Source organism: Apaloderma vittatum, unplaced genomic scaffold, assembly GCF_000703405.1.
Source record: "Apaloderma vittatum isolate BGI_N311 unplaced genomic scaffold, ASM70340v1 scaffold7256, whole genome shotgun sequence".
Classification (NCBI taxonomy): domain Eukaryota; kingdom Metazoa; phylum Chordata; class Aves; order Trogoniformes; family Trogonidae; genus Apaloderma; species Apaloderma vittatum.
In genome coordinates, this window is record NW_009722218.1 from 1 (window position 1) to 15,323 (window position 15,323).

General features: G+C 44.5%; 1 protein-coding gene across 1 annotated transcript in view; it reads left to right on the forward strand.

Moving 5' to 3' along the window:
• Positions 1-133: 133 nt before the first annotated feature.
• LOC104275670 (mediator of RNA polymerase II transcription subunit 12-like) overlaps positions 134-15,323 on the forward strand; it is a gene marked incomplete at its 3' end in the record, with an annotated part of 35,869 nt that continues 20,679 nt past the window's right edge. Inside the window, 19 exon segments of the mRNA XM_009871689.1 lie at positions 134-232; positions 1,052-1,243; positions 2,378-2,537; positions 4,014-4,189; positions 4,472-4,582; positions 5,125-5,379; positions 7,175-7,321; positions 7,606-7,705; positions 8,165-8,301; positions 8,913-9,044; positions 9,430-9,556; positions 10,197-10,426; positions 10,853-10,933; positions 11,792-11,965; positions 12,223-12,367; positions 12,698-12,882; positions 13,030-13,173; positions 13,923-14,086; positions 14,334-14,465. Coding sequence (XP_009869991.1) covers positions 2,441-2,537; positions 4,014-4,189; positions 4,472-4,582; positions 5,125-5,379; positions 7,175-7,321; positions 7,606-7,705; positions 8,165-8,301; positions 8,913-9,044; positions 9,430-9,556; positions 10,197-10,426; positions 10,853-10,933; positions 11,792-11,965; positions 12,223-12,367; positions 12,698-12,882; positions 13,030-13,173; positions 13,923-14,086; positions 14,334-14,465 — 2,537 coding nt within the window.

Consider the following 15,323-nt stretch of genomic DNA (forward strand, 5'->3'; position numbering starts at 1 on the left):
TGGGACCTGCCGTGCCCTCGCCTTGCCCTGTCCCAACGCTGGCTGAGCCGCCGTGCGTGGACAGAGGCCGCGCGCGTGTGGCGCGGAGGGGCCTTGCCGCGCCCTGCTGATCATCCTTCTCCCGCAGGATGAGCTGACTGCTCTGAACGTCAAGCAAGGCTTCAATAACCAGCCGGCAGTCTCTGGGGATGAGCATGGCAGTGCCAAAAATGTCAACTTCAACCCAGCAAAGGTGAGAGCCACAGGGATGGTGTGGGGGTTCGGCAGGCACTGATGCCTGTATAGATAGGCTGCTGGGTCCTGGACAGGCCTGGGTCTAATTCCTTACCCGTGTCTAGAGCTGGGAGACCATTCTGTTTAAGGTGGGTGTTTTAAGACCTAACTTTGTGTCCTGGCAGAATCAAAGTTTTCTGTTCTTTTGGAACTGTGTCCCACCTCTGAGAGCACACATTCTTGTCTTCTTCATATGTCTTAGGGGCAGATCTGTATCTGCAGCATCTAGAAGTTCTTATATTCTGTAATTAAAACGGAAGACTAGGATACCAGAAACAGGAAACTACTTCTTAGTCTTTACACTGCAGCCATGGTAGAATTGAAGTAAGATTTCTTGAAATATCTGGCAGTTTGATTATGGAAGTTATAAAACAGGCTTCAACTCCATTTTTCTAGACTCTAAAATCAAGGTGTTAACTTCCTGACCTCCCTGACAAGGGGACTGGTAATGACCTGGCATGGAAGGCAATCAGTAAGCACAGTATATTTATTTTCCTTGGTTAATGTCTATCTGAGAAGCCTTTCTGTCTGGTTTGACGAGTATTTTTAGAGGGTTGAGTCTCTCTCAGCTTGGAGTCCCTGCTTGGTTACTGAATGACTTATCTAGAAGCATTCCTTGGTGCAAGTATAAAAAGGAAATTATTTGCAGTTTTTGTGTTTTAGAAGTTGATACTGGTGATATTTCTGGTAGGAATGATGAATAAAATTGAAAGCACATAGAATAGGTCTTTGACTTGTAAAATATAATTAATCCTTTTTTTTCTTCTTTTTTTTCCAGATCAGTTCAAATTTTAGCAGTATTATTGCGGAAAAGCTGCGATGCAATACACTGCCTGACACGGGAAGACGGAAACCCCAGGTGAATCAGAAAGACAACTTTTGGCTGGTGACAGCGCGTTCTCAGAGTGCCATAAACAACTGGTTCACAGATCTGGCTGGAACTAAACCCCTCACTCTTCTCGCTAAGAAGGTATGTTACAGGAAAGGCTCACTGCCAGAGCAGAGCATTTAATCTATGTTTCCGGAGTGTTTGTATAGCAGAAGGTTTTTGCTATTTGGAGAAGTTTCTTCTCTCTACATCTCTTGAAGCTTGAAGAGCGTATCCAGGAATTGTAGTGCATTGGCTGTAGTTATCCCCACTCAAAGAACTGGTCCCTCTTCTGTTGTTTGAAGGCTGTGTTCAACTTTGCCTTTTGGCTTGTGTTATACAACTGATTTATTTTAAGATACCGATGTTTTTTCTGAAGAGCTGTCACTGTTGCCTTTGGCCTGTTGTTTAGATTAGGATCTATCAGTTTATAAACTTAGTCCCTGTGCCCTTCTTTACCCATTGTCTATCCGTTTCCTGAGGACGTTGTGAAAGCTTGAACCTTTCAAGGCCTCCCCCTGCTTTCTGTAATGGACTTAATTAATTTTCGTGGACTTAGACATGAAAGCATCAACTGCTAGCCAAGTAGTTTGTGTCTTTGAGACATTGAAGAATAGTTGGGAAGAATGTAGGAAACAGCAAGTTTGCTGTTGAACCATGGGTTCAAGGACTTCAAGATACCTACCAAATGGACCTATTCTCTGTGAATTTGTCTCATTCCTCTGTAAACACATACATAGTTTTGCTTGGATCAATGAATTCCTTCCCACTGTGCTACTTGGTTCCCTGTATCTCACATTCTTCTGTTGACTACTCGTGATATTACTTGTGTGACTACTTTGTTTCATTTAGAAAGTGAAGAGTCTTCAGTCTGTATAGTAAATACTCTGTGTTTCTGACTCAGTCCTTAGTTTTCCCTTTTGTAGTTGCTTATATGCTCTTTGGAGGACATCATCAAAGCTGTTTGCAGGATTCAGGATGTGGATTTACAGTGATGTAATTATGTTTTCTCCTTCAGTTTGTTTTGTCTGTTTATACTGAAAAACAGCTCTGGTACTGTTGATTTCTGAGTAGAGGTGAATTCTTGCAGTAGTTTTTTTGGGATGCTGAGCAACACAGTACCTTTTCTCTTTCTACCTTTTTCACAGCTTGCACAGCCTGCCGTGTGTATGGTTGCTTTGGAATAGTGCCCATCTAAGTCCTTGATTGCAGTTCTTCCTCTCAAATCTGCTACAGGTGCCTATCTTTAGCAAGAAGGAAGAGGTCTTTGGTTATTTGGCGAAGTACACAGTTCCAGTAATGAGAGCAGCCTGGCTCATCAAAATGACTTGTGCCTACTATGCTGCCATCACAGAAACCAAGGTGAAAAAGCGTCATGTCATTGATCCCTTCATTGGTAAGAACTTTGTGTGGCACACTGGTTTTTGTCCGGTAACTAAGTTGAATAGTAAGAGGTAGCTTGTAAATCTGTGTAAATGTGTTTCCTGCTCACAAATCCTAGTGCTCTGATGTGCATAACTGTCTAGAACAGCAGGGCCCACCTGTGAGAATATGCTGTTGAAAAATAAGTCTTAGCAGGCACAAGTACTTCCTGAGAGCCTACTTCTTTTTCCTGGTTCAATTCTACTGTACTCATCTGCTGTATAACCTGTGTGGTTTTTTTCTTACCTGTCCTGTTTTTTCTGGGATGAAGTCAGAATTATTTTTCTGTTCAGGATAGCTGCATTTTTGAGAAGACTGCAGCAGCGGATTTGGTGAGAGCAAAGTTGGTGAGATACTTTGGTTTTGTGGCTAGCTATGGTGTGCAGGTCTCCATAGTGACTAAGGTCTTTAGCAGTTTTGAGTTAAACAGGTGCTAAATCCAGGAAGAGCAAAAGCCACGGCAGCTGATCCAAGCTGTCCAACAAAGTATTCCATACCATAAATGTCACACTCCCTATAAATTGGAAAGCTTATTGGTGACGGTCTCTTGTCCTCGGTGGTTGCCATCCCTGGAGAGTCTCTCCTATTCATCCTGCGGCCTACTCTCCTGTTCATTGTGACTGTTGTGCTTTTTCTGTAGCTGCGGTACTTGCAGTGTTTGACATTTAGCGTTCACTACTGGGAGTGCACTGCTTGCGACCTCTACATGGGCTGACTATTACTTTGTGTGCTTTATATTAGTATTAGTATCAATATTGGGGACTATTATTATTATCATTTCATGAACTCTGTCTCCATTTTGACCCATGGGTTTCCTTTGCTTTTCCAAATTCTCCCTTCTTGGAGTGGGGGATGGGGATGTCATTGAGTGATAGAACAACTGACTAAACAAAGACATTACCTTATGAAGACTGTAGATGTTATAAATTAGTGATGAGTGATTAACTTACTCTCAATTGAGTAAGTATTTTTTCCAGAGAATTATAGTATGTTACTCCCTGTTTCATTAAGCCTTACTGGATTGCATATCTAATATCTGTTGCATCCTGGCCTGCTCTAGATTACTGCAGTCTAGGAGAGCTCTCCTGGCTGTTTTCTGGTTTCTGTGGCTGTGACTACAGGACCTGACTACACTACTTTGAAAAGCAGTATTAGCAGCTGAAGTTTGTGGATTATTTTATTTTTATCTTACTTTATTTTATCTTAGTAACCATGCCGTACAAACAGAACTTTTTCCCCCTGTTCCCTATTTCTGTGGATGCCTCTTCCTCGCTACCATCCCCAGGGCACAAACCAAAGCTAATATCGTGCTACTTGCTTTTCTTCTTTTGTCTTTCTGCCCTTTTCAGATGACAGGAACTTTTTTGGACTTCTACCTGAGCACCAACTTGGTTCTTTCCTTTTTCTATTTACCACAGCACTTGGTGCTAACATGTTTCCTCTTCTCCAGAATGGACGCAGATCATCACCAAGTACCTATCAGAACAGCTGCAGAAAATTGCAGAGTTCTATAGACAGCTACCAGGGCAAGGCTGCAGTTCACCATCTGGACCAATGCCCCAAGAAGTGGAACAAGCTTTGAAGCAGTGGGACTACAATGAGAAACTAGCTATGTTCATGTTTCAGGTGAGGGACTGGAGTGAGCTGCTGAGTGGGCATGTAACAGGGAGAGCTAGGAGAGGTGGAGGCAAAGTGATTTATTTTTGCGGAATATTCTCTTTCTGCGAATAGACTGTTAGGGCTGGATGCTGTTTTGAGCTCAGTTGTAGAACAGGGGTAGTATAGAGCTGTGCAAACTTCTAGAGTTATTTCTGCTGTTAGAAAGCAAGCAGCTGATGCTGCTCTGCCTTTCCACAGTGGATGTTGGTTCAGCTTTTGTCCATTTGCTCTGCCTTTATCTGTGTGTAGGATGGCATGCTGGACCGGCATGAATTCTTGACGTGGGTCCTTGAGTGCTTTGAGAAGATACGGTCAGGAGAAGATGAATTTCTGAAAATGCTCCTACCCCTGCTGCTGCGGGTGAGAAATATGTACCTGGCTTGCTTCAGGAAAGCACTGACTTCCACTGTTGTCAGTCCTCTTCCTATTGCGTAAGGGATGATGAGCTATTTTGCACTGAGAGCACTAGAAAGTATCCTTCTTAGCTCATGCAAGGATACCTTTTTAGTCCTCTCATCTGTTTCTTTCTCCTGTAGCCTGTTTCCCTGCACTGCCCTTGGTAATTCCTGCTCATGTCATAGCTGTGATAGTGAGCCTCGTGCATCACTTAATGGAAACTGCTTTCCTGTCTCTCTCTTGCAACAGATTCTAGGCAGACCTTTGAAGCTCTGGGAAGGTTAGTTGTAGGTACATTTTGTTAGATGAAGTCATTGCCACAGAGCAATTGAAGGGTTTTTCTGGTGCTTAGTAGCCAATGGGTGATATATGATGCTAAAGAGCTGTCTGTAAAAGGGACTGTCTCCACAAAGCAGTGCCATGCAGTATACTACTATGGGAGGGTCAAGAGTTTCTCTTGTGTTGCTTGTAATGAGGATGTTTTTCCCCTTTCCTTTCCCCTACAGTACTCTGGAGAGTTTGTGCAGTCTGCATACCTGTCCAGACGTCTAGCCTACTTCTGCACCCGCAGGCTTGCTATGCAGCTGGATGGTGCTGGTGGGCATGCACCCCACATCCTGTCTGCCCAGACTGGGAATACTCTTCCTTCAACTCCCACCCCTCAGCCAGCTGCAGGGAATCCTCCTCCCAGCCCTTTCAGCGACTTACTGCTGTGCCCTCAGCACCGGCCAGTGGTATATGGGCTCAGCTGCATCCTCCAGGTATGTTTGAGTAGTGGTTGGTGATAGTGGGATCAACTGGGACAGTTAACATATGCCATAAAAAAACCACCTTGTTGCAGTCTGAGTCAGCAACTTCCTGAGTACAGAAAGATCAAACCATGATTGTCAAAGATCAGGTCTTTGCTGATGTGTTACAGAGCTTTCATACTAGACAGCAGTGCTGTAGCAGTGGCCTTGACTGACTTGCGTAAGAAAAATTGGTTGTAATAGAGCCTTTTGCTCTTTCATAGATACCTCACATGGATAGGAAGTCTTTGTAGAAGAGGGGATGTGAAAGAAAGGGTTATTATGTCTGCTCACAGGTAATTAGGGACAGAACCAGGGGGAATGGTTTCAAGTTGCAACAGGGCAAGTTTAGGCTGAACATTAGGAAGAAATTCTTCACAGAACGAGTGGTCAGAAACTGGAACAGACTGCCTAGGGAGGTGGTTGAGTCGCTGTCCCTGGATGTGTTCAAGTGTCGTTTAGATGTGGTGTTGGGTGATACGGTTTAGGGAAGACCTTGTAGTGTAGGGTCAGTGGTTGGACTCGATGATCCCAACGGTCTTTTCCAACCTGAATTTTTCTATGATTCGTCTTGTGTATGTCAGTAAGAGGTTGTTGCCTAGAAAAGAAAAATATGTTAGAAATGAAAGAGTGCTTTGTAGTTTTGTGAGCTCTTAAAAAAAACCCCAACTCTCATCAGATAAAAACACCCTCACCAGACAAAAAACCCTAACAAACCATGCACAGAAAACAACCCCTCTCACTTCTTTAACTGTTCATGCAGACCACTCCTGAAGAGTGGCAGCAGGCTATGAAAACGAACGACTCTAAACTCATAATCTTTATGTTTGGCATAGATTAAAACTTAGCTTGCAGGAAAAGGGCAAGGCTGCTGAAGCCTTATTGATATGCGTTTGAAGGGTAAATGCTGTTGTGTCACTGTGGGGCTTGGTCCATGCTGTCCTTATGTCAGAGGGAGATGGGTGAGTTCAGTTCAGTGTGTATGTTCATGGTTGTGTTTTTCTCCTTCAAGAGGAAAATTACTAGGTCAGGTGGGTCCCTGCAGGAGTGGAGATTTCCTCTCCTGGAAGGGGCAAGGAGCACTTTAAAGCAAAGGAGATTCCAGAGAGGGCAGGACGGAGGAGGTGGTGGAGAGGAAGAGAGCACAGAGCTTGGGAACCTGCAGCTCAGCAGAAAAACTTGAGATCAAGGAGCCCTGACAGGATCAAGAAGCAGCCAGGCAGCTCTCAAACAGGGTAGAAATAAAATTCCTGGAGTACTAGTACTAAGCATCTGCAAGGACTAGAGAGCAATGCAGGAGTTATAAATAACCTGTTTGTAATTCTGATAAGTTTTCCTTGGTCACTTTCAGTTAAAAAAGCTCATTGGTTTTCTTTGGGTTTTTTTGTTTGTTTGTTTCTGCATGATAAAACATGTCTTAAGTATAAATACCCTTTGCTTGCAGAGCTTTCTTTTGGGAAAATATGTGAGCATATGCACTTCAAAGATTTGGTTGATTTGAGATTTGAACACAACCTGGTTAAAAAGTTCATATTGATTAATGATTGTCTGAACTTTTTTAATATGTCTCAGAAGAGCTCTTCTGATAGATCTACAGATCTTCTGATCTACAGATGGTAGATGAAGCTAAGGCAGAGTAAGATGTAGTGGTTGGAAGTTGAAACTGGGTAAAGTCAGGCTGGAAACAGATGCATTTCTCCCAGTGTACATAATAATCCTTTGTTCAGATCTTCTTGAGATATGATACTGACTTTTCTATCTGTTGCAGAGTATAATTTTGTGTTGCCCAAGTGCCCTTGTGTGGCACTACTCATTGACTGATAGCAGGATAAAGACCGGCTCTCCGTTGGACCACCTGCCTATAGCCCCGTCCAACTTGCCCATGCCAGGAGGAAATTCAGTCTTTACACAGCAGGTGATCAGCCTTCAAAAAAGGGAGCTCTTGTGGTCCAGGATAATAGCTGTATCTTAGTTCTTTCAGGATTTTCTTTTTGTGTTGTGTGATAAGCAGAGCTGGAGGTGCTGTCTTACTCCCAAGGAATTAACTACTATTCTGCTATAAGCAAGACAATGTCCATGGAAGTTGGCCAGAATCTAACCTTGACTAGACTTACTCTCATGTCTTTTATTTTCTGATAATTTGTACACAGGACTTCTAAGGCATTCTTTTATATGTTTACAAAAGTGTATTGCTTTTAGGTTCGAGCAAAGCTGCGTGAAATTGAGCAGCAGATAAAGGAACGTGGCCAGGCTGTGGAGGTTCGCTGGTCATTTGACAAATGCCAGGAAACCACGGCAGGTAACTTGCTGTAGGTTAAATTTTCTCTCCCTGTGTTCCATGTGTTAGCCTGAGAAGCTTCCTGTCTGGCTATTTTCTTTGATTTTTTTTCTCTATTTGCTGCTGGTGATGTTTGCTGTTAGCAGTGGAAAAAAAACCACAAACAAAAACATATGACTCTATTTCCAATGCAAAATCTTACATGGGTCCATTTCCCCAAGTATAGGGGGAGTTTCAGTTACTGGAAGCTGGAAATCTGTACGAGAGAACTATACTCTTGTATATGTGCCATGTTCTAATGCTTTCCCAGCGTCTGCTGTTGACTGATGTGAGAGTCAGGATATTAAGCTAGGTAGACCCTTGTCTTACTGGTACAGCTTTCTTTTTAGGCAATCTCCTGAGCAATGAGCTTACAAAAACTTTAGCTCTGGAATCTGTTGTACCAGTTGTCAAATACACCTCTTCTCTGTTCACTTCTAGGTTTCACTGTTGGCCGTGTCTTGCACACTTTAGAAGTTCTGGACAGTCACAGCTTTGAAAGATCTGACTTCAGCAACTCTTTGGATTCCTTGTATAACAGGATATTTGGGCTGGGTCCAACCAAAGATAGTCATGAGGTACCTTGGTACTTTGCTGCTGGGCCCTGGTCTTGAATGTGGCTATGTTCTTGTTTATGTTCCACAGTTACCATCCTGTGTCTGAAGAGAGCTGACTAGGTAGTAGCCTTTGGCCAAGGAATGTGATCTCCACTGAAAAAGATTTTGTGAGGCCTGTGAGTCTGGGACCTCACAGTTTAAGTTCTTCTTAGCTAGGGAGGTAACACATATATGATGTGTAGGACCATAGTGCAACCCATTGATTCCTGAAAGTGAGCTGCAGGACTGGTAGTTTGTGTACTTTGTATAATGCTGTTGCAAAGCTGTGTTTCACCCTGTGCTAAGATTAGTACTATGTAGATGTCCTGCTGGAAGAGAGCTGATTTTCTGAAGCAGAGCCAGTCTGGAGACTTTTCAAGGGCTGTGGATCACCTCCGTGTGGATCACCTCCTGTTGCAAAGTGGAGTTAAAGCAGAGACAGAGCAGGAGGGCTCTAGCTTGACAATATGTCCTCCATGTTAGAAGGGAAGTCTTCAGGCTGTGCGCTACTGGAAGTAGCCTCACTATTATGTCCAGCCTGTGGACGTAGGACTGTTTGGCTCAGGTTCTCTGTAGTGCTTGTATCTCAACAGATGTCCCCAGATGATGATGCAGTGGTAGCCTTGCTGTGTGAGTGGGCTGTCAGCTATAAACGCTCTGGGCGCCACAGGGCTATGGTTGTGGCCAAACTCCTGGAGAAGCGTCAGGCAGAGTTAGAGGCTGAGGTAAGTCCTTATTCCTGGAAGCAGTGGTAAAGGAGAGAGTGGTATATCAAACTATTACATCAAAAGGCAAAGGCTGATCAGCACAGTGCCTCTTAACACTGATGCTATTAATTATGGTATTTGTTCCACCTAGCCCAAAGAAGGTCATAAATGAGCCTGTGGAATGATGTGTATCCTGTTGCTTGGATACATTTGAGGGCAGGTGATCTGCAGTGCTCAAATACGGACATACTTGAAGACTGTGAAGTAGCTTATAGAAACCTATATAGTGGCTTTCCTATAAGCATAAGATTGGAAAATTCTCTTAAAGATTTCTTTTTTGGGGTTTATGTATAGTGAGTTTCTCCTCTGTGACAGCAGCTTGTGCTTTTTTGTGTTTCTACAGAGATGTGGGGACTCTGAAGTTGTGGATGAGAAATGTTCTATCTCCTCAGGCTCTCTTTCAGCAGCCAGTGCTCCTGTCTTTCAGGATGTCCTTATGCAGTTTCTTGACACTCAAGCTCCTATGCTATGTATGTAATAAGAACTTGTGGTCACATATTCTAGCTTTCCCACTCCTGGAAACTTTGAATTTGTGTGGTATTCTCTTGTTTGTAGGTCTTGGATGTACCTAAACTCTTTCTAGCTTCCTTGTGGTTGAGAGCATACCTTTGGGAGGGAGGGAAAGTAGCCTGGAGGGCCAGATGACTGAAAGATAATGCAGAAGCACTTCTGCTCACAGAGCATTGGCCAAGAATGAGTGTAGCCTAATAGGGAATTAATTTGGGCTGAGAACTAGAGGGAGATTTCTAACTAGTAAGTGTCAAAGCTCTGTAGTAGTCTCTCAGTACAAGTACAACTGACAGATTAAGGGGGACAAGATGCAACTCTGATTGATGTAGGCAAATGTTTGTACGCCCAGGAATGGCACTTCCATCTGAAGTCTTATGTGTCTGGTCTGTGAGACTAACGAGAGCTTTTGACTTGGTTGCTACCTGTTGAAACTGGCCTTTCTGCTTTAGTCCCTGCTGTGATCTCAGAACTGTGTAGTGGTCACTTACTGTGTTGAGATCTCTGGAAATACTTTCTCTGTCCCTAGGTTAGGTGGCTGGTGTTGCTCGGATTGTTGCAGAAGAACTTTGATAGCCCTAACTGACTGTGCTGTCATTTCAGCTGATCCTGGGAAGGAAAATGAGAAGGTGGAGTTCTTTAACTTGGTGCTTCTGTTCTGCGAGCTAATCCGACATGATGTCTTCTCTCACAACATCTACATGTGCACTCTCATCTCTCGGGGTGATCTTGCCATGGATTCTCATGGGCCTCGCCCACCCTCACCCTTTGATGACCCTGCAGAGGAGCACGACAGGAAGGAGACAGAGGGAAACAGTGGCATCAAGCTAGAGGTGAGAGCACAAGCACCATGGCCCTTCTATACATGCTGCTGTGTTGTGCTTTCCTATTTTTACCAGCTTTGCAGCCTGCTTGCTTTTATCTCCTGGAGGATATACCAGTGACTCATGCTTCTCCTTCCCCCAGCCTCTTTCCTTAGCATTTCAGTTTCAACAATAGAAGGCTATGTTCTAAGTGGCTGGAAAGGGCTTACAGAGTGTAAAGGGATAGGTAGGAAAATCTTGCACTGCTCAGAGCAAAACAGTATATCACAAGATGCTGTGTGAAGCCTGTCCATGATGTTTACAGTGTATTAGACTTCAACTTCCCAGACACCATGAGTGTGTTAGCTTATTGCTGTCACTTTCCAACATGGCCATTAAATGCAAATACTTTCTTGATGCATCACTGAGATGTAAAGCTGCTCTGTCTGTTCTCAGGACACAGGTCTTTCTGAGCCCATGGACATTGACCATAACTCCAGCATGCTTTTTGATGACATGGAGAAGACAGACTTTTCGGTATGTCCCTGCATTTTTCAGTCTGCTACTCAGTAAGTAGGTCTGTGTGTTGTAGTGGGATCAGGGACAGCATGTGCCTCACTTTTGGGTGAGCACTCCCTCTCTACTCTAGAGCCAGTATGGTGGAAGGGGCTGGGTTGTAAGGTAACTGACACTGTAAGAGGTCCATATAGCCTGTTTATGCAGTTCAGAGTCCATCATGGTAGGGTGAATTTCAGTCATTTCTGGGATCTCTGGCCCCTGCTAAGCCCAGTATTTGGGCATGATAGGAAGTGGGCTGCTTGGAAGTGGATGGGAAATGGATGACTATGATAGCACCTGGAGATTGGGAGTGACCAGTTACTGTTGGCATAGGTTTTCTTGATCACCTGGGAGAAGACACAGGCTTCTATTGTCATACTATGTGGCCTTCAGTACTTCTTCAGTCTCACAGTTCTTCCAAATACTTGTGGGCAGGGTTCATGTTTGCAGAGTGCTTTGAAGCACTTGGTAGTTAAACTAACTTGTGGTAGTTTCTTCAGCCATTTCTGGCCTTTCGAGGTACATGTTGGGCAGGTGTGATGTGCAGAGGTATGTGACTTTCCCAGGATCTTCACTTAATCTGTGGAGATGATTATTCCCAACATTCTAAGTCATGGTCATTTATTTCCTATTGTTTTTAACTCAATATGCTGCATGGACCAGAAGCAGAAACGTGAATAGTGTCTTAGCATATTGCCTTGGTCGTTGCCTGAAGAACTGGATGTTTCTCCAACTCTCCCTCTTCTTGCTCCTTTTTAGGCCTGAGCAGATGTACCTTCCTTCAGCAATCTTCACTGTTGCATGGCCATGTTCCATAACTACCTTATGTCTCCCTAGATGTTTTCTCCTCCGATGCATTGTGAATCTAAAGCCAGCCCTTCCCCTGAGAAACCAGATCCTGAAAAGGAAACAAAGCCTCTTCTGAAGGATAAGTCTGTGGAAGGAATGTTAGCATCCCTGTATGACCAGCCTCGGCACATCCAATATGCAACACACTTTCCTATTCCTCAGGTATGAGGTCTCGTTGCTGCCTTGTGCTCTGGTCATAAGGCTACTGGGTTTCCCTCTGGTACTGCTGTGGGTGGGTAAGGAGCAGTCATGCTTTCCTGCACTGCTGCAGGAGGTGATACACTTAAGATGTCTCATTTCTCTCTCAGAGCAGCTTCTGAGATGAAGTTTTCCTTTTCCTTTAGAAGATTCAGGTGTGAAACAAGATCAAAGCATTCAGCCTATCGTTGCTAATGCAGTTGTCTCTTTTCGTTCCCTAGGAGGAGTCATGCAGTCACGAGTGTAACCAACGACTGGTAGTTCTTTTTGGGGTTGGAAAACAACGGGACGATGCTCGGCATACAATCAAGAAAATAACCAAAGACATTCTAAAAGTCTTAAACAGGAAGAGTACTGCAGAGACAGGTTAGTAGAGCCTGAGCCACTCCTTTCTGAAGTAAGAGTGTCTTTGTAGGTGACTGACTTCTTTGTTTGGAGTCTCACAGTGAAAAGTTTTTATGTAATCTACAGTGCCTGTTAAGCTGTATCAGGCAGTGAGAGTCTGAACTAGTCTACCTCTCTGAGGAGTACCTTCACTTGGGATATACTTGGTGTTAACCCTTCTGTCATTCTTAAGTTAGGAAATCCTGTCTCAGCAATTTATTTTTTTGAATTCAAGGTGATCCTTATCAGCTTAAGGTCTGAGACTCAGGATTTTTGGCCATGCTGCATGGCAGGGGCTAGTCTTGCTGACAGACTGGCAGGTGCTGATGGCTGATGTCTAGCCCTCCTCTAATGAGGAAGGTTTTCCGACTTTGGTAGGTGGAGAGGAAGGACAGAAGAGGAAAAAGAGCAAGCCAGAAGCATTCCCAACAGCTGAAGATATCTTTGCAAAGTTCCAGCACCTTTCCCACTTTGATCAGCACCAAGTCACATCTCAGGTAGGAAACTTAGACTGCTGTCCTTCTTGGGTCCTGACTGTGTCCCTTTGCATTACTGAGAGCAGCTTCCTGGAGGGAAAGGGAGATGGGCCTACTGAGGGACTTCTGTCAGAGGAGATAACACTGTCTGTCATCTTGCACTTGCAGGTATCTCGCAACGTCTTGGAACAGATCACCAGCTTTGCCTTGGGAATGTCATACCACCTGCCTCTGGTGCAGCATGTGCAGTTCATATTTGACTTGATGGAGTATTCACTTAATATCAGTGGTCTTATTGACTTTGCCATCCAGGTAAGCACAGTGTGCTGAAATGCTTCTTGGGGAGGGGTTCATCAGCCTGAAAGAGAGCAGGTCTGTGCTGCAGTAGTTGGGCTGCTCTTAGGATCATTGGTGACCCTCTGACGTGTCATTGAGGTTGTCAGCTTATGTGGTCATTGCAGTGCTCCTAGACTGCAGCTCTTAGGAATAGATTGGTTTTGGCAGGTAGTCTTACATGCTCTGTTCTGAGGATTATTCTTCCAGAGGCATTAGGGCTCCTCCAGAGGGCTTGCGTTGCATCTTTAGCCCTGGCTGCAGCAAGGCCTTGTTCTGAGTGAGAAGGGGATTGTCTGTCTCTGCAGCAGAAGAATCCGTGGCACGTCAGCAGAGGCTGCCTTCTGGATCCTGCTAAAATCCTCTTGCTGTTTCTGCAACCTGTGCCAGGTGTCTCTTGAAACCTTGCTATGGTTGCTGATGGAAGTGATGCTTTTAGCCTTAAAAAGGGAGCTGAGTGAGACTTATGCAGGTTCGAATGACCAAACAAGCTGCCTGCTATTATCTGTTGCCATTTTGCAATCATCCTCTGATACCCAGACACTGACCACCTCGTGTACAGCCTCAGTGCCTAAGTATGGGATGCTAGCTCTTCCAGGGGTGCATCTCTAGGTAGAAAGTGCTTGCCAGTCCCTTTCCTTTAGGCTGTGGGTGTGGTGTACCTGCTCCATCTCTGACCATACCTTACCCCTGTGGCTGTTGAAGGGTTTTTCTGTCATTGGGTGCAGTTGCTGAATGAACTGAGCGTGGTGGAGGCAGAACTGCTGTTGAAATCCTCCGACCTTGTTGGCAGCTACACCACCAGCTTGTGCCTGTGCATTGTGGCCGTGTTGCGGCACTACCACTCCTGCCTTATACTGAACCAAGATCAGATGGCTCAGGTCTTTGAAGGGTAAGGGAATCTTCCCCTCATGTCCCCTCACATATATCTTCTATGGGCTTGTAAGGGGCAGGGATACATAACTGTCCTTCCTAAAAAGGAGCAACTTTGTGCCTGAGGGTTCAGCTCAGAGAATTTGCAGGGAACAGGGTATGTTACCCAGAGCACTGTTGCTGTGAGCTCAGGAAGATATCTATGTAATGAGATTACTCCAGATTTTCATTTCATGTTGCTTCAGCATTTTTTTGTCTCTATACAGTCTGTGTGGGGTGGTGAAACATGGCATGACCCGCTCAGACGGCCCCTCGGCAGAGCGCTGTATCCTGGCCTATCTCTACGACCTGTATACCTCCTGCAGTCACCTCAAAAGTAAATTTGGGGAGCTCTTCAGGTAAGTCTGAGGCAGGTGGGCTGCAGTGAGTGCTGACCAGTCTTTAACACCTTAATTTAAGCTTTGCTTGTCATCTGTTTTGATGGGATTGTCCCTGAGACCCTCTCAATGGGAATTGAAGTCTTGGGAGTAGTACCTATTTTAAATGCAGTAATGACCAAGTGTATAATCCTGACTCTTGGATCATCAGATTGGTTTTGGTAAGTTGTCTTCAGTAGGCCTTTGTACTCCAGAGGTATGTTCTTACCCTACTCCTGGAGGACAGAAGTAGAGAAATCTATTTTTACCAAACTCTGACAACTGAGCAATTTATCCTAAAGATTTTTCTCTGCTTGTGCTCAGCTCCCTAATCCTTGGACTGCTTCTGAACCTGTGCTGGCAGATGTTCTCTATCCCCTCTCCCTCCCCAAAGGGAAGAGGAAAGGGAGTAATGTAGGGAGACTTATGGACTGGAAAAGAAATCTAAAACAGCTTTAATAAACAGTAATAATACTAATAAGGACATAATGAAATAATCAATGTTACACAAATATATATAAAGCTCATACAAAACCAAACTGCCCCCCCCACAATGCTGCAGAGCAGGTAGGTGACAGGGAAGTCTCAGTGGCAGAGGGGAACCAGATACAGGAGCTGAATTCAAGACCACAGGATTGGAATCCAAGGCAGAACAGTTGGAGCCCCTGGATGCTGGCCACTGAAGAAGAGAAAAACGGCTTAACCCTTGTGATCCCTGAGCTTTATACTGAATATGACGTATGTGGAATGAAATACTTTTGTTAGTCAGGTTTGGGTCATTTGTCCTGTCCATTCTTCCCCAGAGGTGCAGTCTTTCTACTTCCTTGCAACCCTTTTACT